This window comes from Hemitrygon akajei, chromosome 2 (assembly GCF_048418815.1).
Source record: "Hemitrygon akajei chromosome 2, sHemAka1.3, whole genome shotgun sequence".
Taxonomy (NCBI): Eukaryota; Metazoa; Chordata; class Chondrichthyes; order Myliobatiformes; family Dasyatidae; genus Hemitrygon; species Hemitrygon akajei.
This window is the reverse complement of record NC_133125.1, coordinates 109102735-109129705: the sequence shown is the minus strand read 5'-3', so window position 1 is coordinate 109129705 and position 26971 is coordinate 109102735. Positions and strand designations below refer to the sequence as shown.

At 45.1% G+C, this 26971-nt stretch overlaps 1 protein-coding gene across 3 annotated transcripts in view; it reads right to left on the bottom strand.

The window, feature by feature from the left end:
* abcc4 (ATP binding cassette subfamily C member 4 (PEL blood group)) overlaps positions 1-26971 on the bottom strand; it is a 274021-nt gene that overhangs the window by 134255 nt on the left and 112795 nt on the right. For all 3 annotated transcript variants that reach the window (XM_073027133.1, XM_073027141.1, XM_073027152.1), the window contains 4 exons: positions 21135-21229; positions 17631-17717; positions 11259-11355; positions 5750-5956 (listed from right to left, as the gene is read on the bottom strand). In XM_073027133.1, coding sequence (XP_072883234.1) covers positions 5750-5956; positions 11259-11355; positions 17631-17717; positions 21135-21229 — 486 coding nt within the window. The remainder of the gene's footprint in view (positions 1-5749; positions 5957-11258; positions 11356-17630; positions 17718-21134; positions 21230-26971) is intronic.

The window sequence follows — 26971 nt, the reverse complement described above, 5'->3', positions numbered from 1 at the left end:
CAGAGTAATACACCTGAAATAGACCCTTCAGCCCAACTGCTCCATGCCAACCACAACATCCTCTCTGCTAGCCCACAGCCCTCCAAGCTCTCCTTTCCATGCACCTCCCAAAAAGACTTTTAAAGATCACTGTGTACCAGTCTCAACCACTTCCTCTGAGAACTCTGTACAGTGTGTTCCAATGTAACTATGGCTATGAATAGGACAATAGTGTGGCACTGCTACAATAAGCACACAATAGAGTCTGCAGAATAAAAATTAACAATAACTCCTGAGAAGTAATGCATGGCATCAAAATAAATGAATGAGTTCAAACCCCCTGTAAAATCCTGCAAACAGTGGCTCAAATTTGCCTGTCCAGTTTTCTAGCACTGTTTTGAAAAGCTGTAGAAATGATTGCACCTGTGTGGATACTAGCTTATCCAATGTCACACCTACTTCAGGGGCAGTAATTACTTCCAGCTGGATTTCTCAAACTACTAGCACCCATGCTCAAAAGCCCTGACCTTTAGAAACAGTCTATTAAGGGTCACATCACAATGCAAACTAGACCTTTCCACCTCCTCCAGAGTGCTCGAAGGAAAACATACTTTGGTAATGCAGAATATGTGCGGCAGAGTCCTACCACACAGTAAAAGGGACTTGCACAAGCCACTGAAGTAGAGTGCACCAAGGTGACTGATGCACCATCAATAACTCACGCTGAGACTTAGGAAGTGAGATATCGGCTTTTATTGACTGAAGAACAACACTACATCCTGGGAAAATGAGGGAGAGCAGCAGACCACAGTCGCCTTTATACAGGGGTCTGTGGGAGGAGCCACAGGAGCAGTCAGACAGGTATATCTAGTTCACCACATTCACCCCCCCTTTGTTTAAAAAAAATCCCCAAGTATATTTACAGGTTAAGTCTATCAGGTGGTCGAATCGTTCGCTGCGATCTACGTAGCTCGGCTGCAATTGCACAGGAGCCGGAGGTGGTGATGGCACAGGTGCCGGAGGTGGTGTTTGCACCGGAGGCGGAGAGTGGGTTGGTTCTGTCCCAACAGGAGGTGTCAGGGATCCCTCGCGTGTGAGCGAGGTCCCTGGAATAGACGCGTACGAGATGCCCGGTACATGAGCGTCGTGAGGAGTCTGGGTGTGGCACGGTGCGTGCGGTGTCACCTCGGGTACAGGGTGCATAGTTACCGTGGAATGCTCGGGGTAGTGGTCTGCTGCTCCGGCGGGCGCCAGGTCGCGGACAGAGACCGTGTCCTCCCGCCCATCAGGCAAGACCACGTAGGCATACTGGGGATTAGCATGCAGGAGGTGAACCCTCTCGACCAGCGGTGAGTACTTATTACTCCTCGCATGTTTATGTAGCAGCACTGGCCCCGGGGACGTCAGCCAAACTGGTAGGGTGGTCCCACTGACAGACTTCCTGGGAAAAGAGAATAGGCGTTCGTGAGGGGTGGCATTAGTGGACGTACACAACAGGGAGCGGATAGAGTGGAGTGCCTCAGGGAGGACCTCCTGCCATCGGGAGACCGGCAACCCTTTTGACTTAAGGGCTAAAAGTGTGGCCTTCCACACTGTGGCATTCTCCCTCTCCACCTGGCCATTCCCCCGGGGATTATAACTCGTGGTGCGACTAGTAGCAATGCCCCTAGCTAGCAGGAACCGGCGCAACTCGTCACTCATAAAGGAGGACCCTCTATCACTGTGGACATAGCAGGGATATCCGAACAGAGTGAAGAGCTGGCGCAGGGCTTTTATGACCGACGTGGTAGTAGTGTCGGGGCAGGGAACGGCAAAGGGGAATCGCGAGTACTCGTCAATAATACTGAGAAAATAGACATTGCGGTCGGTGGAGGGAAGGGGGCCCTTAAAGTCAACACTCAGTCGCTCAAAAGGGCGGGTGGCCTTGACAAGCTGCGCAGTGTCAGGACGGTAGAAGTGCGGTTTGCACTCAGCGCAGATCTGGCAGTCCCTGGTCATCGTCCTGATGTCCTCCAGGGAGTACGGCAGGTTCCGGGCTTTAATGAAATGGTAAAATCGGGTGACCCCCGGGTGGCAAAGTTGGGCATGAAGGGCATACAGCTGGTCGAGCTGGGCACTAGCACACGTTCCCCGGGATAGGGCATCAGAGGGTTCATTGAGCCTGCCAGGCCGGTACAGGATATCATAATTGTAGGTGGAGAGTTCTATTCTCCATCGCAAAATTTTATCATTTTTGATTTTGCCCCGCTGTTGGTTGCTGAACATGAACGCAACCAAGCGCTGGTCGGTCAGCAAGGAGAACCTTTTGCCGGCGAGATAGTGCCTCCAGTGCCTAATAGCTTCCACTATGGCCTGGGCTTCTTTCTCCACCGCGGAGTGCCGAAGTTCAGAGCCTTGAAGGGTACGAGAAAAAAACGCCACTGGTCTGCCTTCCTGATTGAGGGTAGCAGCCAGCGCGACGTCAGAGGCGTCACTCTCTACTTGGAAGGGAATGGTCTCGTCTACCGCATGCATCGTTGCTTTGGCAATGTCCCCTTTAATGCAGCTGAAGGCCACGCGGGCCTCGGCAGAGAGGGGAAAAGTGGTAGACCTGACCAGGGGGCGGGCCTTGTCTGCGTAATGGGGGACCCATTGGGCGTAATAGGAAAAAAAACCCAGGCACCGCCGGAGGGCCTTGAGAGTGGTGGGAAGAGGGAGTTCTAACAGGGGGCGCATACGGTCGGGGTCAGGGCCAATGACCCCGTTCTCCACGACATACCCAAGGATAGCGAGTCGTGTGGTTCTGAACACACACTTGTCCTTGTTATAAGTGAGGTTCAAAGCATCGGCCACTTGGAAAAATCGTTGGAGGTTGGCGTCATGATCCGACCAGTCGCGACCACAGATGGTGATGTTATCTAGATAGGGAAATGTGGCCTTCAGTTTGTACTGGTCCACCATCCGGTCCATCTCCCTCTGGAAGACTGAGACCCCATTTGTGACACCAAATGGGACGCGCAGAAAGTGATAGAGCCTGCCACCCGCCTCGAAGGCGGTGTAGGGGCGGTCCTCTGGGCGGATGGGGAGCTGGTGATAAGCGGATTTCAGATCAATTGTCGAGTACACCTTGTACTGAGCTATCTGGTTGACCATATCCGCGATGCGGGGTAGGGGGTACGCGTCAAGCTGCGTGAATCTATTGATGGTCTGGCTGTAGTCCACAACCATCCTATTTTTCTGCCCAGTCCGAACAATGACCACCTGGGACCGCCATGGGCTTGTGTTTGGCTCAATGATCCCCTCCCCGAGCAGCCGCTGCACCTCTGAATGAATAAAGGCCCTGTCCCCCGCACTGTACCTCCTACTTTTAGTTGCCACCGGTTTACAGTCGGGGGTCAGGTTGGTGAACAGCGATGGGGGAGGGATCTTGAGGGTGGAGAGGCTGCAAGTAGTGTCAGCAGCACAGCTATCGGCATGGTGCTGGGCGGGATGTGTGGGTCGGTGTGTATGTGCGTGTGGTAACGGAGTATATGGCAAAGTCCCACCAAACTGAGGATTCCTGACAGTGAGTGGTGGAAGGGGCCCGTCATATGCCATAGTCACACTTTTGAGATGGCTCTGGAAGTCGAGCCCCAACAGCACAGGTGCGCACAGTCGAGGCATGACCAGGAACGCAAAGTTCCGATACTCTGTGCCCTGCACCACCAATGTCGCTACACAACCCACCCGGATGTCTGTGGAATGCGACCCAGAAGCCAAGGTGATCCTGTGACGTACCGGCCGTGTCACGAGTCCACAGCGTTTCACTGTGGCCGGGTCAATAAAACTCTCAGTGCTGCCCGTGTCAAACAGGCAGCTAGTCCTGTGCCCCTCCACCAGGATGTCCATCATTGACCTTGCGAGCTGGTGCGGAGCGCTTTGGTCGAGGGTCACGGAAGCCAGCGTTGAACGGGGCGAGTCGGGGGCGGGGCCTGGAGACGCCGGCAAAGATGGCCGCTCACATCCGGGCATGCAAGATGGCGAGTCGGGGGTGGGGCCTGGTGACGCCGGCAAAGATGGTTGTCCACATCCAGGCATGCAAAATGGCGGCCCCCAGGTCTCAGACGCAGCGCTGCTCGACCCCGGGCGCGGTTTAGATTTACAGACCTTGGCGAAATGGCCCTTCTTCCCGCAGCTGGAACAAGTCGCTTCGCGAGCCGGACAGCTGTTTCTGGAATGTTTCTGAAGCCCACAAAAGTAACAGTGTTTTATACTCGGCGAATTCGAGGAGTTCGTGATACCGCGACTGGCCGCGGCGTTGGCGAATTCGCTCGGAACCGGGGAATCGCGCGGCTGGACCGCTTCGGCGTACAGTTGCGCAGCCTCTAACGTATCGGCCGTCTCTATCGCGGAGCGTAAGGTAAGATCAGCTTTTTCCAGCAGCCGCTGGCGTAAATACACTGACCGGACTCCAGTCACAAAAGCGTCTCGGACCAAGAGTTCCGTATGCTGTTCCGCTGTGAGCGCTTGGCAGTCACAAGCCCGCGCGAGTGCCTATAGTTCGCGGAGAAATTCAGCAGTCGACTCCGTAGGCCGCTGTTTTCGTGTTGCCAAGCGGTGCCGTGCATAAACTGGATTTACTGGCCGCAGGTACTGTCTTTTGAGGGCGGCAAGCGCCCCCTCGTAGGTGGAGAGGTCCCTGATGAATGAATAAACTTTTGGGGCGACCCTCGAGAGGAGAAGTCTGTGCCGAACAGCCGAGTCGGTGGCACGAACCTCCTCCAAGTACGATTGGAAGCACACAAGCCAGTGTTCAAAGGCAAGAGCTGCTTCAGGGTCTTGGGGGTCCAAATCTAGGCGTTCTGGGCGTAAAACGGTTTCCATGTTGTAATTTCAGTCAATAAAATTGATGCACCATCAATAACTCACGCTGAGACTTAGGAAGTGAGATATCGGCTTTTATTGACTGAAGAACAACACTACATCCTGGGAAAATGAGGGAGAGCAGCAGCCCACAGTCGCCTTTATACAGGGGTCTGTGGGAGGAGCCACAGGGGCAGTCAGCAGGGTCTGTGGGAGGAGCCACAGGAGCAGTCAGACAGGTATATCTAGTTCACCACAGTGACATCCACCTGTGCAAGGATACCTTTTGCAGGAAGCTATCTGGGAGATGTGTGCAAGGGGGTGAGTACCCTCTCTGGCTATCTGTTTCAGTGCAGCTGATTCCCCTGACTGCTCCAATTCTAGAGGTCCATTAACCAAAATGCATCCTAGCCCGTTGAGCTCTCATTTGACTTCCATAACAAAAGGCACGGCAACAATGCTTGTAATATAAAAACAAAAACTCAGCAGGTCGAGCCACAGCTGGGTGAAGACAAACAGAGTCAATGGTTCAGATGAAAACTCTTTTGCAGAATTGTGAAGGAAACAAAAGAAGCCTGTAAAACTGGAGGGGGATTGCATTAGTGGGAATGCCCCTTAAAGGGGAAAACCGAAGTGATTGTGGAGATAAGTAAATTCACTCCATGGTTAAACTGGTGGGTTGCTGGGGTGGAAGGACATATTACGCACTGTATCACTAAATAAACATAAGTTTAATAAATTCTTGTTTGCATTTTGTAAAGAAACATATATGGCACTGAATATTCGTCCAAAATTTATTGTATACCTCTGCCTAATTTTTTTTAAAGTTTTAACCACCTTGTTGAAACCTTTTCCACTTTGGTCAATAGTAGCTCCCAATTTGAAACACTCAGTCAAGTTACATCCATGATTTTCACAGATGTTTTACAAAGCGAATTGCTTTACTTACTGATAGTTCAACTGTGCTCTCTTTATGTGATTGCGTTGATGACCCCAATGACAAAACTGAGGTCTGAGAAAGTGTACGTTCCTTCATTAGTTTAGTTGTGGAATGAAGATCTGCCTGTTCATCTTCTTCATGCTGTTTCAGCAGATGAGCAAAATCAACTCCAGATTTTATTAGCTGGTTTAACTTTCCGCTTTCAACCACTCGACCCTGAAATTAATTTTCAGTATGTCAATTAATTAATTGAAATTTAGGATGTGATTTACTAAATATAATTGTTCAAAGTAAATTTATTATCAAAGTACATACATGTTACCATATACAACCCTAAGATTCATACTCTTGCGGGCATACTCAATAAATCTAATAACCATAATAGAATCAATGAAAGAGACTTCACCAACAGGGCAGACAACCAGTGTGCAAAATACAACAAACTGTGCAAATGCAAAAGCAAAGAAAATAATAATAATAATAATAATAATAATAATAATAATGAAAGGTGCAATAGTGCTAAGTAGATTATAACACAGAGCACAGAATACAATATAATGATGGAAGAATATGAAACATAGAAGTATTTGGGGTATCAAAAAGTTAAGAAAACAGATCATAGTCCAATAAAGGTAAATCATTTGACAGAATTTACTTCAAGGCTTACGAATATCTGCCAAACAGTGCTCAATAGTAAAAATATAACAAAGAGAATAAATACTTTCACTAGATCCATATTAATGTATTATTTTGCCATAACAGCTTGGTTCAAAATGGATGTGGAAAATTTACTAAGAAAAATAAAAACTGAGTTGACAAATTTTAGAAAACTCTATGTGCAACTATAATACACTTGGATTAACACTGCCTGAGACAGGAGGAGGAAGAGGAATAAAAAAACATTCAAATTACTATGCCACAGTCAGATAAAACTTCTAAGAATATATTTTCATCAACAAAAGTAGGATTCAGCACTCTATGCGTACACATGAAATTCTGATAAGTACACACCACTAAACTTAAATGAAAGCACAACCCAGAAAAATGAAGAAATTATCACTACAGAGGAAAAAGTTAACAACAGACAGACAGACATACTTTATTGATCCCGAGGGAAATTGAGTTTCATTACAGTCACACCAACCAAGAATAGTGTAGAAATATAGCAATATAAAACCATAAATAATTAAATAATAATAAGTTAATCATGCCAAGTGGAAATAAATCCAGGACCAGCCTTTTGGCTCAGGGTGTCTGACACTCTGAGGGAGGAGTTGTAAAGTTTGATGGCCACAGGCAGGAATGACTTCCTATGACGCGCAGTGTTGCATCAACAGGTTACTATCGATGCAATGCTCCTCAGACAGGATGAAGAGGTCAATACTCCCCAATGCCATTAGGCTTTACAATTCAACCGCCAGGACTTAAGAACTTTTTAAAAGCTATTATTAATGCTTTTTGAGATAGTGATTTAGATGCATATCATATTTTTTACTGAGTTAAGTATTGTATGTAATTAGTTTTGCTACAACAAGTGTATGGGACATTGGAAAAAAAGTTGAATTTCCCCATGGGGATGAATAAAGTATCTATCTATCTATCTATCTATCTATCCATCTCGGTGGAATGAGTCTCCAGCTGAATGTACTCCTGTGTCTAACCAGTACATTATGGAGTGGATGGGAGACATTGTCCAAGATGGCATGCAACTTGGACAGCATCCTCTTTTCAGAAACCACCATCAGAGAGTCCAGTTCCACCCCCACAACATCACTGGCCTTACGAATGAGTTTGTTGATTCTGTTGGTGTCTGCTACCCTCAGCCTGCTGCCCCAGCACACAACAGCAAACATGATAGCACTGGCCACCACAGACTCGTAGAACATCCTTAGCATCATCCGGCAGATGTTAAAGGACCTCAGTCTCTTCAGGAAGTAGAGATGGCTCTGACCCTTCTTGTAGACAGCCTCAGTGTTCTTTGACCAGTCCAGTTGACTGTCAATTTGTATCCCCAGGTATTTGTAATCCTCCACCATGTCCACACTGACCCCTTGGATGGAAACAGGGGTCACTGGTGCCTTAGCCCTCCTCAGGTCCACCACCAGCTCCTTAGTCTTTTTCACATTACAAACAAACAGAAGAGCATAACCCTCCGTGGAAGACATCCCCACAATCTGAGCAGACCCGATGTCGACAAGAAAGCATCAAATGCCTGGCTCGGAGTTGCAGATCTCTTCCCTGAAGTAGAGGGGTTCTTTGTGGCAATACAGGACCAGGTGGGTAACCCAAAAGAATATCAGAAGTACATAATACGAGACCTATAAATTCAAGATTTAAGAGACTCCTGGATGGATACATGGTACTTAGAAAAATAGACGTCTATGGGTAAGCCTAGGTAGTTCTAAGGTAGGGGCATGTTTGGCACAGCTTTGTGGCTTGAAGGGCCTGTATTGTGCTGCAGGCTTTCTGCGTTTCCAAGAACAGGGTATATACATTGGCCCATTAGTAGTATCTATAACTGATATCATTCTGAAGAAGGCGGAGCTTAGGAGGGATAATGGCGGCTAACGGCGAATCCTTTGCTTGCATCTTCAGAAACAGCTCTATTTCTACCTTTAATATCCTTTGAAGACCCTGACCTGGAGTTACACGCAGGCTTCGGCTCTTTGCGGGAATGGGACCCGTTCTTGGGGTTCCACGACTGGCCGTTATTCGACATGCCAAGGGTTTGGCCTGAGAAGCTCAATTGTGTTCAGAAGCCTGGGATCTCAGGGCTCTGGATACAGGCAGATCGAGGGTCGCTGTCACAGCAGGAGACTCGTGTGTCATCAGGGAGGCCGGAAAATCTTTCGCTATGGGCCCGGAGACCCGAGGTCTTTGCGATCCTTGGACACAGAGCTTGGAAAAATGCAATAAAGCAGACTTTTAACATTGTAAACCAGCGGGTTGTTGTTATATCTTCCGCTTGCTGTGAAAATGGGGGATACCTCCCTCACCCTTGCCCGGGAGAGAGAGAGAACCTGTGGTTTGTCAAATGTCAGATGAAATGCGAAGCCTTTCGGGTAACTTTGGTTTGTGTCTTTGCTATTGCTTAGGACATGCTTGGGCTCGGTGACAGTACCAATGCACTTTATTTTGCTGGTGGGGGGAGGGGGGTTGTTGCTTGCTGTTGCTTATGCGTGGGAGGGGGGAACTGGGGAGGGACTTTGGGTTCTCATGCTTAACTGTCGTTCATTCTTTGGGGCACTTCTCTGTCTTTGTGGATGTTTGCAAAAAAAAAAGCATTTCAGGATTAATATTGTATACATTTCTCTGACATTAAATTCAACCTTTGAACACTGCACGACAGCATTAAACAATTAAGCCTACACAGCAATATTTATGTATATCTTCAGAAAACCACAGAACTAAACACTACTAGAATAATCTGAAAATTCCTAGCAATTTAGAATAATCTAAACATTCCTAGCAATTGAGAAATGAGTGTGCTTGGCTACATCTGTACAAGTTTTACCAGCTTGAGCTGAGGAAAAAAGTAAAAATACAACAATAATAAACATCAAGAACATGAGCCAAAGAGCCCTTGAAAGAGAGTCCATAGATTGCGAAGTAACTTTTGGAAATCCTGTTTGTAGCCTGAAATCCAGAATGCTGACAGGAGTTTGTGCACAAGCCTCTACAATCACTTAGATAATCCATTGAAGCAAATTGAAAATTATGCAAAGCACATACCACATTTCTAAATGCAGAATAAAAGCAGAAACACCCTGGTCATCTTATGACATTGACTGCTTTGATGATGTTGACTGGAATGTCTTCCATGATGATGATTTCTCCGAGTTCACGGATGGGGTCATGAGTTTCATTCAGAAGTGCATTGAGGATGTTGTCCCCCAGAAATCGGTCAGGGTCTATCCAAACCAGAAACCCTGGATCAATAGTTCCGTGTGAGCAGCACTTACCACGCGACACAGAGCTTACGTTGCCGGTAACCAACAGGAACTCAAGAAATGCAGCTACAATCTACGCAAAGTCATCAAGGCAGCGAAACAACAATAACAGGGACAAGCTTCAGACTCAACTCTCCACCAACAACACACACAGCTTATGGCAACGTCTGCACACCATCGCAGCCTTCAAAGCTAAACGCAGTGGAGTTTCTAACATCGCTGCCTGTCTCCCAGATGAACTAAATCTTTTCGATTCGATGTTGCCAAAACTGAACCCCTGAGGAGAGCTGCTGATGCGACCTGCAGCTTGGTCATCTCTGAGGCTGAAGAATGCAGGTGTTTCCAACGAGTGGACAGTCGCAAGGCTGCGGGACCGGATGGCATCTCAGGACGGGTACTCAGGGTGTGCACGGCACAACTGGCTGGTGAGTTTACAGACATTTTAATCTCTCCCTCTCCCAGAGGCCTCAAAACATCCACCATTGTTCCTGTACCCAAAAAGACCAAGGTAACATGTCTGAACAACTGGCATCCTGTCGCACTGACCTCAATAATAAGCAACTGCTTTGAGAGGCTGGTCAAGGGCTACATCCACAGCTTGCTACCAATCACACTGGACCCCTACAATTCCCCTACCAACACAACCGATCGACAGACAACGCAATAGCCACAGCTCTACACACCGTCCTTACACATCTGGAGAAGAAGGATGCTTATGTGAGAATGCTGTTCTTGGACTACAGTTCAGCATTCAACACTATAATTCCCTCCAGGCTCAACAAGAAGTTCAGAGACCTCGGCCTTCACCCTGCCTTGTGCAGTTGGATCCTGGATGTCCTGTTAGATTGCCGACAGGTGGTAAGAGTGGGCTCCCTCACCTCCAACCCTCAACACAGGTGCCACTCTGGGCTGTGTCCTAAGCCCCTCCTCTATTCTCTGTACACTCATGACTGGGTCGCCACCCAAGCTCCAATCTGCTAATACAATTTGCTGACGACACTACACTGATTGGCCTAAACTCAAGTATTAATGAGGCAGCCTACAGAGAAGTCATCTCCCTGACACAGTAGTGTCAAGAAAATGACCTCTACCTCAATGTCGCTAAAACAAAGGAGCTGTTTGTAGACTACAGGAGGAATGGAGACAAGCTCACCCCTATTGACATCAATGGATCTGGGGTTGAGAGAGTGAACAGCTTTAAGATCCTCAACATAAACATCACTGAGAACCTCACGTGATCTGTACATACTTGCTGTGTGGTGAAAAAGGCACTAAAGTCCTGGGTAGGTCTGTAGTCTAGTGTAGTTTTTGTGTTGTTTTATGTAGTTCAGTGTAGTTTTTGTATTGTTTCATGTAGCACCATGGTCCTGAAAAATGTCTCGTTTTTACTGTGAAATAACAATAAAAAGTGATTTGACAAAGACAGATCCATATTACAAATAAAAGCTCAGCTCTAAGCTTTTCACAATGTGAAAAGATTGTGATAAGCAAATATGTCAATTTGAGTGTCCAATTCCCATTTTGATGTATTTTCATAAAGGGACACTTAGTTCAAAGAAGAAACTTACCTCTTTTAATATGATAATTTGGCTAGCAGCACTTAGATATTGAAGCTGATGGGTCACCAGAATACGAGGCTTATTTTTCAAAATTCCTGTTATACACCTATGGCACAAAAACAAGAAATAAGAATAATCAGCACCTCTCTACTGTGATCCTGAATCTAGTTTGCACTGTTTGATTTTGATGGTGCCAATCAAACTGTAGAACTGTTGACAAGCTACGAACTTGACTACATAACAGCCTGCATAACAAGACTAGGAAAATGCAACTCAATGTATTAGTATAAAAAGAGGAGGATTTGAAACAAAACTGAGTAGTGGTCAGGAAGTCATGTCAGAGTCTTATATCATGGACACAGGTTCTTTGGCTCACTGCGCCTGTGCCGGGTGTAACACGTATCTACACTAATCCCATTTCTCAGCATTCAGCCTACAGCTTTCTACGGCATGGTATTTCTTATACTCATCCAAAAACTGAACTGTTTTAAGATTAATCATCTCCATCCCTCTGTCAGGAAGTGAATTCCAGATACAGTCACTCTATAAGAGTAAAAAAATCTTCCACAAATCCCTCCTAAATCTTCCAGTGTGTTTGGTATCCTCCGTCTGCAGCATTATAAAATTTAGGAAGTATATCCTTCATGACACTGAAACTATATGTAATGGCAAAATGCACAACTTACAAAACTAAGTTCAATAATGGAAGTTTCTTCATTCATTACACTGGAAGTGAGAGAAAAGAAATTTAAGCAACATCACTATATAGAGGCTAGATCCAAATTAAAAAACTTGGGAAATCCCGACTCTTAATGTCTGTCTCGAATTCAAAAGCAGAAGTAAATTATATCAGTATGAATACTTTGACTCCTATATTTTATATACTTTAAGAAGAAACTTGCCTCTTTTAATATTACAAATTGGTGGTGTACAACCGCCTTCAAGATACAATACTTCTGTCGAATCCTTTCTAAATCTTCCACTCTCTTATCTTAACCCTATGTCCTCAGGTTATTAACCATAGATTTTCATCCAAGTCACTGATATAGAAGACAAATAGGCCTGGGGAATACCATAGTTAAGGGCCTTTTCTCTGAAAAGCAGCTTTCCATCATCACTCTCCCTAACTTGTTCTGTAACTGGATCCTTAACTTGCTCACCGGAAGACCACAGTCTGTGTGGGTTGGAAATAATGTCTCCATCTCGCCAATAATCAACATTGGCGCACTTCAGGGAGGTGTGCTTAGCCCACTGCTCTATTTTCTCTACACCCATGAACGTGTCGCTATACACAGCACAAATGCCATCTATAAATTTGCTGATTACACAACTATTGTTGGCAAAATTTCAGATGGTGACGAGAAGGCGTATGCCTCTTGAGAGTCCATAAATCACTCTTATAAGCAAACTTTGTGGCGATTTGCCCCGCCAATATGATTAACTGAATACTGAGGCTTTGGGCCTACTCTGGAGATTTGGATCTAAGGACTCATTTTGGTTCAGAATGCTGTTGCTCGTTTCTATTGTTTATATGATTTGTTTTGTGTTTTTTTCTCTTTCTCTGTGGGCATGGGGGGATGGAAATTGGTCTTACATTTTTAAGAAGTTGGGTTATTTCAGGTTTCTTGCTTTGCGACTGCCTGGAAGCAAACAAAACTCAAGGTTGTACAATTTGTACGTGCTTTGATAATAAATGAACTTTGAAACTTATTTTTCCTGACCCTTGTCATCCAGGGTTCCCTACTCTCATCAGTCTTGCCCTTCACAACAGCACCATGCAGATCTTGAGATCTCAATATCTCATTTTTAAAAGTTTTCCATCCCGTTACCTGCTCCGCACCATCCACTTCATTAGCACTATGACTGTCCCAATCTACAGTACATGAGGAAAGTTAAAATCCCATCCCATAGTACCCTATAGTACTATAGGGGCCTATAGTACAATTGCAACAAGGTGATCATTCCTTTTTTATCTCTCAATTCCTTCCAAAAAGTCTCTCCAGATGATCCCTCAATAATTTCATTTTGCCCAAGTGCCAAGATTGTATCCTTAATCACAAGTGCAACTCCACATCCTCTCTTTCTGCCACCTCTATCCCACCTATAGCATCTGTACCTTGGAAATGTCACTTGTGCCAGTCCTGTCTCCCGCACCCTCCCACTTCACCATGTTTCTATGATGGTTATAATCTCCCAGTCCAATGTAGCTATCCATACCCTGAGTTAACACATACAAACAAGCTGGATGAACACAGCAGGTCGGGCAGCATCCGCTGAAATGTGCAATCAACGCTTCGGGCCGAGACCCTTCGTCAGGACTGAAGGGGGGGCCATAAAGAAGGTGGGGGGCAGGGTGGAAGGTGCCAGGTGAAAAACCAATCAGAGGAAAGATCAAGGGGTGGGGGAGGGGAAGCAGGGAGGGGATAGGCAGGAGAGGTGAAGAAGTAATGAAAGGGGAAAGCACTATGGGTAGTAGAAGGCAGAATCATGAGAGGTGATAGGCAGGAGAGGTGAAGAAGTAATGAAAGGGGAAAGCACTATGGGTAGTAGAAGGCAGAATCATGAGAGAGGTGATAGGCAGCTAGAAGAAGAGGCAGAGTAAAAGTGGGATGGGGGAAGGGAGAGGGAGGGAATTACCAGAAGTTGGAGAATTCAATGTTCATACCAAGGGGCTGGAGGCTACCCAGACGGTATATGAGGTGTTGCTCCTCCAACCTGAGTTTGGCCTCATCATGGCAGTAGAGGAGGCCATGTATGGACATATCCGAATGGGAATGTGAAGCAGAGTTGAAGTGGGTGGCAACCGGGAGATCCTGTCTGTTGACCCTGAGTTCATTCCCCTTACCTGTCAGGCCTTTTGCTTTGAAATTAATGCAATTTAATCCAACAGCCTTTCCTTGCTCCTGGTTGTCCTGTCTTCTAATATTACCACCATTAAATTCTATCTCAACTCTATCTCCCCATCTGCCTCACTTGATCCTGCCCTCCTACCAAACTAGTTTAAACCCTCCAGGTAAATCTCCCCGCTGGGACATAAGACTCTTTCAGTTCAAGTGCAAACTGTCACTCTTGTGCTGGCAACCCTCATTCCAGAAAAGTTCCCAAAGGCTTGTAAATCTAAATCCCTGCCTGCTGCACCAACTTTTCAACCACATATTCATCTACCTTATCATCAATCTGTTACCCTCAACTCAGACATGATACAGGCAGTAATCCAGAGATTACTACCCTCAACTTCTTGCTTTTTAAACCTCTTTCCGAACTCAATATCCACTCTGCAGGACTATGTGCCTTTTTCTTCTGCCAACACACACAATGACTCCTGGCTGCTCACCCATCACCCTCTCCCCCCACTCTCTTGAGAAGATAGATAAGATAGATGAGCTTTATTTGTCATACGTACATCAAAACACACAGTGAAATGTGTTCTTTGCACCAACGACCAACACAATCCATAATGTGCTGGGTGCAGTCCGCAGGTGTCACCATGCTTCCAGCAACAACACATCATGCCTACAACTAACCGGTATGACATTGGGATGTGGAAGGAAACCGGAGCATCCAGAGGAAAACCACGTGGTCACGTTTTAGAATGGACAGACAGTAGTGGGAATTGAACCACTATCTTGCAGCTAGTGCTTTCAAGTGTTACTACCAAGTGCTGTGCTACCACGGTGCCCGATAATTTGAGAACGCTCTACAACAGCTCAGATTCACCCTTGACCTTGGTCCCAGGGAGGAAACACACCATCTAAGAGTTCCTTCTGCAGCCTTCGATCCCATGTCTGCCCTAAGTATCGAGTCTCCTGGTACTACAGTCCTTTCTGCCTTCACCCTTCCCCATGGAACCTCAGTCAGTCACAGAACTGGCTGCTACTTTCTCCTGAATGGTGATTCCTCTCACTCAATAATATCCAAAATGGTATACTTGTTTTTGAGGGGAATAGTTACACTATCTAGCTGCATCCTCTACTTTCCCTGGTAGTCCCCCAAATACCTGCAACCTGCACTTTCGGTATGACCAACTCAATAAAACTCTTATCAGTGATGTTCTCACTGATGTGTCCATGTGTCACATGTGTCCAGCTCCAGTTACATCTCTTTTACACGGAGCTGCAGCCGGACACACTTCCCACAGTGTCTTCAGGGACACTGGAAGTCTCGCTGACCAAGTTCGGCCCTAAAATGAAAGCTATTCTGTAGGAGTGATGACAGGCCTCCATCGCTTGGCAGATGATGGAGAGTTAATTCTGAAGGTTGGTTTTAAAGTATCAGAGTAATACATCATAGAGGCAGGCCCTTTGGCCCAACCCATCCATGCTCACCATGGCCACTGAAGCTCATCCCACTTGCCCATATCTGGCCTTTACCCCTCTAAGCCTTTCCAAGACACAAACTGATGCAATTTTTTTTTTAAAATTTTGTAATATCAGTTTCAGCTGCTTTCCCTGGCAGCTCATTCTATTCCTGCACTACCAGCAGCATGAAGAACCTGCCCCTCAGGCCTCTTTTAAATCTTTCCCTTCAGACTTTAAACTTTTGCCCACTAGTGTTTGGTTTCATTTTCCTACGAAAAAGACAGTGTGCATTCACCCCACTTATGCCCCTCGTGATCCTATATACATCTGTAAGGTGTATAAGATATATCGTCTGGCTTTTTAGGAACAGATGCCAGTATTGTAAGAGTAATGGAAGAGTCTGGCTTGACATCACAAGTTTAGGGTGCAAAGATGAAAACGTAATGAAAATACTTTTAATAACAAATACAGTGCTTTGTAAAGTATTCAGCTCCCACAGATATTTTCATACTTTACTGTTTCATTTTCTAAACTTAAAAAATATTTAAGCAGGATTTTTGAGCTAATCTAAAAAACATTGTGCATCACGTTAAATCAAAAGAAAAATTATAAAACCTGTCAACAATTTACTAAAAATTAAAAAAGCAGCATTGTGAAGCTGAAAAAGTATTCATCCCCTTTGTAATTACTGCACTAACTTTCCTCAGGTGCAATTAAGGATCAGCTGAATAAATACCCCCTTTCTTTGTAAGGCCCAACAAGTATGGCAAATTTTCAACAGACCAGACCAAAATAAAGACAAAAGTGTATTCAAGACAAGCCAGGGAAATGATAATAGAGAAGCACAAATCTCAGGAAGGGTATAAGATCATCTAAAATATACCTCAGAGTTCAGTACTGTCCATTGTGAAAAAGTCAGAAAAATAAGAAACCACTGCCACATGGCCTAGTCAGGCCGCCCCTCTACTTAGTCGCTGGAGAAGAATGGCACTAGTAAGAGAGGCTACTGTGACACCGACAATCACTCGGAGTGAGATGCAGAAGTCAGTGACTGTAATTGGAAATGTAGTTCATGGCTCCACATCTCCAAGGCCTTGAACAAATATGGTAGAGTGGCAAGGAAGAAGCACTGGCTAAATTAAAAAAAAGCACATCCTTGCCCATAAAAACTTTGGAAAGCGTCACTTAAAAGATATTGTAAAAATGTGGAAGAGGGCCTGTGTTCGGATGAAACTAAAACGAATCTTTATGCCCTCAACACTAAGTAGTACATGTGGCGTAAATCTAATACTGCAGTTAAGCCAGGTTACACCATCCCTACTGTAAAGTATGGTGGAGGCAGTATCATGCTATAGGGATGCTTTTCAGCAGCAAGGAATGGTTATCTGGTGTTGATGGGAAGATGAATTCTGCTAAATACAGAGAGGTCCTGAACAAAAAAACTTGCTGGCCTCTGCCAAAAAGCTTAAACTGAGGACGAAGTTCATCTTTCAGCAGGACTACTCCTGCTCCTATTTCTTATATTCTTATGTTCTTACTACAACCCAAAGCACACTACCAGAGCAACCATAGAGTGGCTTCAAACAAGGAAAATTGATGTCCTTGAGAGACCCAGTCAGAGTCTTGACCTTAACCTGCTTGAACATCTCTGGAAAGATCTCAAGATCGCTGCCCACTGCCATTCCCTAAGTAACCTGGCACAGCTTGAACAATTTTGCAAGGAGGAATGGGCAAATCTTGCTCCATTACATTGTGGAAAGCTAATAGAGACTTATCCAAAAAGACTACTGGCTCTAATGGCTGTCAGAGGTGATTCAACGAAGTACTGAGCAAAGGGGGATGAATACTTTTGAACTGCTGATATTTCAGTTTTTGAATTTTTAATTCTTCATGCTTTACAATTTCCCCTACTTTTTGGGCTCTACTGGAGGGAAGAAAAAAAGAATATGTGATTCACAATAAAAAATCTCAGTTAAATTGATCAAAATCTCTGGATGTTATACATGGGGGCTGAATACTTAAACAATGCACTGTAAATTATCTGAAATATGTCCAACACGCTGGTTCTTTTCCAGGTACTCACTGCTCGAATAGGTATTTTCCAACTTCAGCATCAACAGCACTAAGTGGATCATCAAGCAAGTAGATATCAGCATCTTGATACACACATCTTTAGTGAAGAGAAAATTAAAACAATGCAGTTTTACTTCTTTGTCCAAATCCAAATTCAGCAACCACAAATTCTTCATTATCAGATTTCTGAACTGTTCATCGGCACTGCCTTTTATTCCTTTCATGTTACACAATCTATTCATTTCAAAATTTGCCACAAACAAATTTAATGACACAAAACAGCAATAATAAACATGATTCTGAGATTATTCAACTTATTGATTTTTCCTGAAATATTTGGAAAGTACAGCAAGTCCACTATCCCATTATTAAGGAATAGAAGATTAAGATGCAAGGTGACTTGGTTGTTTCGATTCAGAATCAGCTTGCCCACTGAAGACAGAGGGTACCACTCAATGAAACCTGTCCTGGCTGGATATCTGTGACTAGTGGTGATCTGCAGGGATCAATAATGGCATCTGTACTATTTGTGATATATATAAATGGCTTAGATGTAAATTCCAGTTCACATAATCAAAGTCTGTGGCATGGTAGAGAGTGTAGATGTTTCAGGTATTGGCACAGTTACAGAACTGAGTTGCAGATACAGATGGAGAAATAGCATGTGATGTTCAATCTAGTCACATGTGGATGTTACACTTGGGAAGATCAAATGTAAAGCGACAGTACATTTTAGTGGTAAAATCCTCAACGGTGTTGATGTACAGTGTGATTACTAAAAAGCTGCAGTACAAGAGGAATCAGGGGTCCAAATGCAAGAAATACTGAAGGTCAGTGTGCTGGTATAGCAAATAATTAGAACAACTAATGGAACACTGGCTCTTATTGAACAGTAGTATGTACAGAAGTATAAAAGTAGGTACCATGATGCTACTTTGCAAGGCATGGGACTGCTCTGTGCAAATTCTGTCTCCATACTTAAGGAATGACATGTTTGAGGTGGAGGAAAACATATCACTCCTTCAATATGGGGAGCATAAGCTGAAGGAAAACAAATCAAACTGCAGATAATACAACCTGAAACAAAAAAAGAAATGCTGGAAGAATTTATGCAGCATTTGTAGAATGAGAAAACCAGTTGATCTTTTGGGTCAGAGGACCTTCCTTAGAAATGGCACAAGATCGAAGGGTTAATAGTTTAATAGCTTTCAAAGCAGAGCTCTGGGGAAAGAGTAGGGGTAAGAGAAAAGACTCCCTATGGATAGGCTACAGCAGCTCAGGTGCTGACCAAAAGCAAAGCATTTTGAAGAGATGAGCTGACCCGATTTCTTTAAGTACCTTCCTAATGGTCAGTACTCATGCTCCTCACCTTGATTCAGATATTAGAACTGTGAGACAGTCAAGCAGTAGGGGGAGAAAGCCAGAGATGAGGCCAAGATTGGACCAGCGACAATCTTATTAAATTTCGGAAGAATGGAAAATTGCAAATGTTACTCCACTCTTCAAGAAGGGAGAGAGGCAAAAGAAAGGAAATTATAGGCCAGTTCACGTGACCTCAGTGGTTGGAAAGATGTTGGGTACTTGGAGGCACATGAAAAAAATAGGCTGTAGTCAGCAAGGGAAAATAATGTCTGACAAATCTGCTGGAATTTTTTGAAGAAGTAACAAGCAGGATAGACAAAAGAGATCAGTTGATGTCGTGCTCTTGGATTTTCAGAAGGCCTTTGACAAGGTGCCATACATGAGGCTGCTTATCAAACTACGAGCCCAAGATATTATAAGGAAGATTCTAGCATGGGTAAAGCAATGGCCGATTGGCAGGAAGCAAAGAGTGGGAATAAAGGGTTGAGTGCAGGTGACCACTGGTGTTCTAGGGGGGTCTGTGTTGGGACTGGTTCTTTTTATGTTATACGTCAGTGACTTTGATGATGGAACTGATGACTTTGTTGCAAAGTTTGCAGATGATATGAAGATAGGTGGAGGAGCAGGTAGTTTTGAAGAAGTAGAGAGGTTACAGAAGGACTTAGATAAGGAAAATGGGCAAAGGAGATGGAATGCAGTGCCGGAAGTGTATGGGTCATGTACTTTGGTAGAAGAAATGAAAGGGCTGACTATTTGCTAAATGGAGAGAAAATACAAAAATCTGAGGCACAAAGGGACTTGGGAGACCTTGTTCAGGATTCCCTAAAGATTAATTTGCAGGTTGAGTCTGTGGTGAGGAAGGCAAATGCAATGTCAGCATTTATTTCAAGAGGACTAGGATATAAAAACAAGGATGTAATGCCGAGACTTTATAAAGCACTGTTGAGGCCTCTCTTGTAGTATTACAAGCGATTTTGGGCCCTTCATCTTAGAAAGGATGTGCTGAAACTCCAGCAGGTTCAAAGAAGGTTCACAGAAATTATTCCTGAATTGAACGGATTGTCATATGAAGGCATTTGATGGCTCTGGGCTTGTATTCACTGGAATACACCATCGCTGTGTTTTTTTCCTGTGAGTGAGGCGGTGAGGGATTGCTTTTGTTGCTGTTTTTTCCTGTGTGTGAGGGGGTTCGAAATTGTTATTGTCACTGATTTTTTCTGCAGGGGAGGAGTGGGGATTTGATGGTATTGTCGATGATTTTTTTTTCTGCAAGGAGGGGGTGGGGGATTTTTGGGTCTGCAAGTTTTGTTTTTTTTCCTGCTGGGGGGGTGGGGTAGCTGATGTCTCTTCTCTCATCAGCTCCCATGGTCTTCCTGTATTTCGTGGCCACCTGGAAAAGATGGATATCAGAGTTGTATTGTTCATGCATACTTTTGACAATAAAATTAACTTTTGAGTCCAGAAGAATGAGGGATGACCTCATTGAAACCTATAGAATTGTGAAAGGCCTTGATAGAGTGGATGTGAGGAGGAGGTTTCCTATAGTGGGAGTGTGTAAGACCAGAGGGGGCAGCCTCAGAATAGTGGGGCATCCTTTTAGAACAGAGATGAGGAGGAATTTCTTTATACAGAGAGTGGTGTGAATCTGTGGAATTCTTTGCCACAGACAGCTGCGGAGGTCAAGTCTTTATGTATATTTAAAGCAGAGGTTGATAAGATTCTTGATTAGTCAGGGCATGAAGGGATACTGGAAAGGAGATTGGGGCTGAGAGGAAAAAGGGATCAGCCATGATGAAATGGTGGAGCAAACTTGATGGGCTAAATGGCCTAATTCTGCTCCTATATCTTATGGTCTAAATGGTGGCGCAGGCACTAGGGTTCAAATCCAGTTATTTTCTCTGGATCATATTCTTCCTGTTGTAATCTGATCCTGTTCCTCAAGAAATATCCTCAAGTGAAGTCTATTTGTTTAGCCAATAATTTAAAAACATTGTTAGAGTTTCACTTAATAACAAACTGTCCTTGAATTTGTTGTTACTGAAATACTAAGCTCACACTCAATGAAAGTGCAATTTTCTTTCAAGGTATTCATTAAATCTGTTTAATGCTCCATGAACGTGCCCAGATTTGGTACAATATGGACTCTAATTACCTAGCCAAATTCACTCTGGCCTTTTGTCCTCCACTGAGTGTAGCTCCACGGTCTCCAATCTGAGTCAGGTCTCCATCCTGAAGCAGCTCCAAATCCTATAAAACACACAATAAATAAAAGCAGCATTCTAAACATTTTCACAGCTTATATAAACATTCTGAGCCATCAGTTTAAACTAATCACATTAACTTGACTTGACCATAGAACTGTTGTTTAGAAATTTGGCCTCAGGATAAAAGGATTAAAGAAAGCTGGATCCATTCGCATCAATATTTTTTTAATATGTGCGTGAGTATTTCCAGGTGAAATTGTGCCTGTTGGGTAACTACACAATTCACATTAATGCATTTGACCTTTCTCCAGCATTACGTCCGAGACCAAACTGTTCACAGTTCTACCTTACAGGGATTAATTTGAAGATTTTGGATGCAGCAAACAACCCTGGTTGAACAGTCAAAGGAGAGCTGGGAGTAGATCGTGCTGTTTTGATTTATATATCTATTTAAAGGGCAGAGCAACGACATCCAAAGAGCTAACTGGGTCGCTTCAGGACTCAGAATAGACTATTCAAACAACTTCTAAAGTACAAAGAGCGTGCTTAAGGAATGCTTTTTTTTAGCATTTGATAAGTGGTAAGTTGGTTTGTCATTGTCACATGAAACATTATCAAATAAATTACCAAAAATTACCAAATAAAGTGGTATAATTACAAAAAAAACACAGTACAGATAGGCAGTAAGATTCAAGCCCATAACGAGGTCGATTGTGTGGTCAAGAGCCCATTTATGATACAAGGGGAGCATTCAATAATCATATAACACTGGGATAAAGGCTGTCCTTGAGTCTGTGGTACATGTTTGCATGCTTTTCTGTCTACTGCTTGATGGGAGCAGACGGAGGAGAAAATACCAGGGTGGGAAAGTCTTTGATAATGTTGGCTGCTTTCCCAAGGCAGTGAGAAGTACAGACAGGGTCCATGGTGAGCAGGCTGGTTTCGCTGATACGCTGAGCTGTGTCCACAAGTCCGCAGTTTGTGGTAGTCTCGGACCAGCTAGCTGCCATGCATCTAGATAGAATTCTTTCTAAAGTGCATCGGTCAAATTGGCATGCCAATTCTTTAATCTTGAGGAAGTAAAGACAGTTGGAGCATGGATGGCTGTGCATTCTACGCGGTTGGACCAGGACAGGCTATTGCTAATGTTTCTTAAGTAAGGCAAGCATAGGCTGATAACAGGATGGGCTACTAGTGTATTGCCGTTACAGAAATATGGTTATATGAAGGGCAGGACTGGGTTTTGTTGCTTCAGATGTGTTAGAGAGGTGTGTAAGAGGGAGAGCGATTCCATTATTGATAAAGGAGAACATTACCAAAAACATAAGAGCAGAATTAGGCATTCGGCCCACCGAGTCTGCTCCGCCACTTGATCTTGGCTGATTTATTTTTCCTCTCAACCCCTTCGCCTCAAAACCTTTGATAGACTTACGAATCAAAACCTACCAAACCCTGCCTTAAATATACCCAATGAGTTGGCCTCCGCAGCTGTGTGTGACAATGAATTCCACAGAGTCACCATCCTCTAACAAAATTCCACCTCTTCTTTGTTCTCTAGGTATGACTTTCTTTTCTGAGGCTTTATCCTCTGGCCCTAGACTCCAAATGTGGTCTGACCAAAACCTTAAAAAGCCTCAGCATTACGTCATAAACACAAGAGATTCTGCAGCTGCTGGAAATCCAGAGCAATACACACAAAATGCTGGAGGCACTCAGCAGGTCAGTTAGTATCTATGAAAACGAGTAAACAGTCAAATTTTGGGCCAAGACCCTTCTTCAGGACTGGAAAGGAAGGGGGAAGACACCAGAATAAAAAGGTGAGGGGAGGGGAAGGAAGACTAGCTAGAAGATGACAGGTGAAGCCCGGTCCAGTAGTAGGAAAGGTAAAGGGCTGGAGATGAAGGCATCTGCTAGGAGAGGAGACCATCAGAGAACGGGAAGGAGAGGCAGCAAGGGGAATTAAGATGATCCTGACCGCAACAGTGTAAACACTACAGGTACCAGAAAATGACTGAAGCTCTTCCCACAGCATTTTACATCATTGTGAAGATGGTCTTAGAACACCTGATCTTGCAAATGTGTGTCAGAGATCTAGCATAGTACTACCACTACTACGTTGACTCAGCATAGGATGTGCTGTCACTCTTGGATTAGTCCCTTTGTGATGGAAAGATCAGACCTCCCTTCACGCGTGGTCCTTCAGCCTGCCTGTGTGGCCAGTTATTCCATAGCCCAAGGGGCCCCAGCAATGAAATATAATGGGTAGTGTTACCACTGAGGCATCCATTAAACAGGCATCTCAGCAGCCATCAATCATGGCAGGCCTTGTCATAATGGGCTATGAAATGAAAGCGGGCAGCATTCCTTCCTGATGAATTTAACGCATTCTACGCTTGTTTTGAACAGAAGGGGAATGAAATGACAGCCTCCAATTTACCACTGCAGCTGACGACAGATTAGTCTTCCAGAGAGTGAAATCACACAAAGCATTTGATCAGATGCTGTCCCAAGATGTGTCATTAGATCGTACATAGACTAAAGTAATTGCTACCTAACCCCACCGATGACCCCTTCTCCCGTCTTCAACCCTCCTCCTCTTCATGGACACCCGGCTCTGGTCTTCTGCCTGCTCTTTATTGCTAGTTGCCGATGAGACATCAACCGTCTCGACTTCACCACACCCTGTTCCAATTCCAACCTCACTCCTTCCAAATGCTCTGCTCTCTGCTCCCTCCGCACCAATCCCAACCTCACTATAAAACCCACTGATAAGGGGGGAGCTGTTGTTGTCTGCCGTACTGACCTCTACCTGGCCGAGGCACAGCAACAACTCTCTGATACCTCCTCTTATTTATCCCTTGATCATGACCCCACTAAGGAGCACCAGACCACTGTCTCCTATACCAGCACCAACCTTATCAGCTCTGGGGATCTCCCATCCAGGGCCAACAACCTCATAGTTCCCTACCCCGCACTTCCCGTTTCTACCTCCTACCCAAGATCCACAAACCTGCCTGTCCAGGTAGACCTATTGTCTCAGCTTGCTGCTGCCCCACCGAACTCACTTCTGCATACCTTGACATTGTCTTATCCGCCCTTGTTCAATCTCTTCCCACCTATGTTTCTAACACTTCTCACGCTTTGAATTTTTTCAATGATTTTAAGTTCCCTGGCCCCCACCCGCCTTATTTTCACCATGTACATCCAGTCCCTATATACCTCCATCCCCCACCAGGATGGTCACAAAGCTCTTTGCTTCTTTTTGGATTCCAGACCTAACCAATTCCCCTCTACCACCACTCTCCTCCGTCTAGCGGAATTAGTTCTTACTCTCAATAATTTCTCCTTTGGCTCCTCCCACTTCCTCCAAATCAAGGGTGTAGCCATGGGCACCCGCATGGGTCCCAGTTATGCCTGCCTTTTTGTTGGCTTTGTGGAACAGTCCATGTTCCAAGTCTATACAGGTATCCGTCCCCCTCTTTTCCTTCGCTACATTGACGACTGCATTGGCACTGCCTCCTGCACGCATTCTGAGCTCGTCGACTTCATTAACTTTGCCTCCAACTTTCACCCTGCCCTCAAATTTTCCTGGACCATTTCCGACACCTTCCTCCCCTTTCTTGATCTTTCTGTCTCCATCTCTGGAGACGGCTTATCTACTGATATCTACTATAAGCCTACAGACTCTCACAGCTACCTGGACTATTCCTCTTCCCACCCTGTCTCTTGCAAAAATGCTATCTCCTTCTCACAATTCCTCCGTCTCCACCGCATCTGCTCTCAGGATGAGGCTTTTCATTCTTCCCTTCTTCCACCATCAACTCTGCTCTCAAACGCATCTCTCCCATTTCCCGCACATCTCACCCCATCTGCCCGCCACCCCACTCAGGATAGGGTTCCCCTTGTCCTCACCTACCACCCCACCAGCCTCCAGGTCCAACGTATAATTCTCCGTAACTTCCGCCACCTCCAACGGGATCCCACTACCAAGCACATCTTTCCTTCCCCCCCGCCCTTTCTGCTTTCCGCAGGGATCGCTCCCTACGCGACTCCCTTGTCCACTCATCCCCCCCCCCCCCCCCACCCATCTCTTCCCACCGATCTCCCTCCTGGCACTTATCCTTGTAAGTGGAACAAGTGCTACACCTGCCCTTACACTTCCTCCCTCACCACCATTCAGGGCTCCAGACAGTCCTTCCAGGTGAGGCGACACTTCACCTGTGAGTCGGCTGGTGTGGTATACTGCGTCCGGTGCTCCCAGTGTGGCCTTTTATATATTGGTGAGACCCGACGCAGACTGGGAGACCATTTCGCTGAACACCTACGCTCGGTCCGCCAGAGAAAGCAGGATCTCCCAGTGGCCACACATTTTAATTCCACGTCCCATTCCCATTCTGATATGTCTATCCATGGCCTCCTCCACTGTCAAGATGAAGCCACACTCAGGTTGGAGGAACACCACCTTATATACCGGCTAGGGAGCCTCCAACCTGATGGCATAAACATTGACTTCTCTAACTTCTGTTAATGCCCCTCCTCCCCTTCTTACTCCATCCCTGACATATTTGTTTGTTTTTTTTCTCTCTCTCTCTGCCCATCACCCTGCCTGTTCTCCATCTCCCTCTGGTGCCTCCCCTCCCCCTTTCTTTCTCCCAAGGCCTCCCGTCCCATGATCCTTTCCCTTCTCCAGCTCTGTATCACTTTCGCCAATCACCTTCCAGCTCTTAGCTTCATCCCACCCCCTCCGGTCTTCTATCATTTCGCCTTTCCCCCTCCCCTCCTACTTTCAAATCTCTTAGTATCTCTCCTTTCAGTTAGTCCTGACAAAGGGTCTCGGCCCGAAATGTCGACAGTGCTTCTCCTTATAGATGCTGCCTGGCCTGCTGTGTTCCACCAGCATTTTGTGTGTGTTGTTTGAATTTCCAGCATCTGCAGATTTCCTCGTGTTTGCTCTCTAAAGTAATTGCAAATATTTTTAACTCTCCCTTCTTCCATCTGAGACACTGGAGTAGGGACAGGCCCTGAACCATATACATTTCAATGTAATTCATTGAAATCCTTGTGCTCCATCAACTTTCAAGGCCACCGAGTCTCCGATATATTTTACTGTCTAATACTTCGGTATTTTAGATCCCTATTCTCACCTGGTTCCTTAAGGTTGTTACAGCCGGGGGTTATAATGAGAAAGATCCCACTTCCTATTAAATGCTCCCAATGACGTGCACCTCAAATCTCCTCTGATAACCATCCAGCTGCTGGCCTTCACATGTGGCTTCTCTACTAAGTCTGGTGGAACCACTTTGACTGACAGGAGAAGGGGCAAAGGCGGGTTACTGCTGCCCTAAAACATGTCACTTCGGGCAAATAGGGCTTGTCAGCCGCAGTTGGCAGCTCACCTAAGAGAAGGAAAAAATCTGATCTGAAACCTCTGCTGCCTTGCAGCAATTCTCACTCACAGGGAGGGCTTCAGGAGTAAACCCCCAAGGGAAAAATCCAGAGTGTGAGTCCCCAAGGTAGTCCTACATTGAGTTCAACACTGACCAGCAACTCATGCTACGCTGCAGGTACCAAACTGTATCGGTCTCTGCCCTTTCTTTGGGTTTATGAGTTGCGTGGAGAGGGGCAACTTGCTACATGGGCAACCGTTTGCTTTCCATATTTAGATTAGATTAGATTCAACTTTATTGTCATTGTGCCAAGTACAGATACAAAGCCAATGAAATGCAGTTAGCATCTGACCAGAAATTCAAAAGAATAGTGTTATTTACAAAATAACTGCAAATAA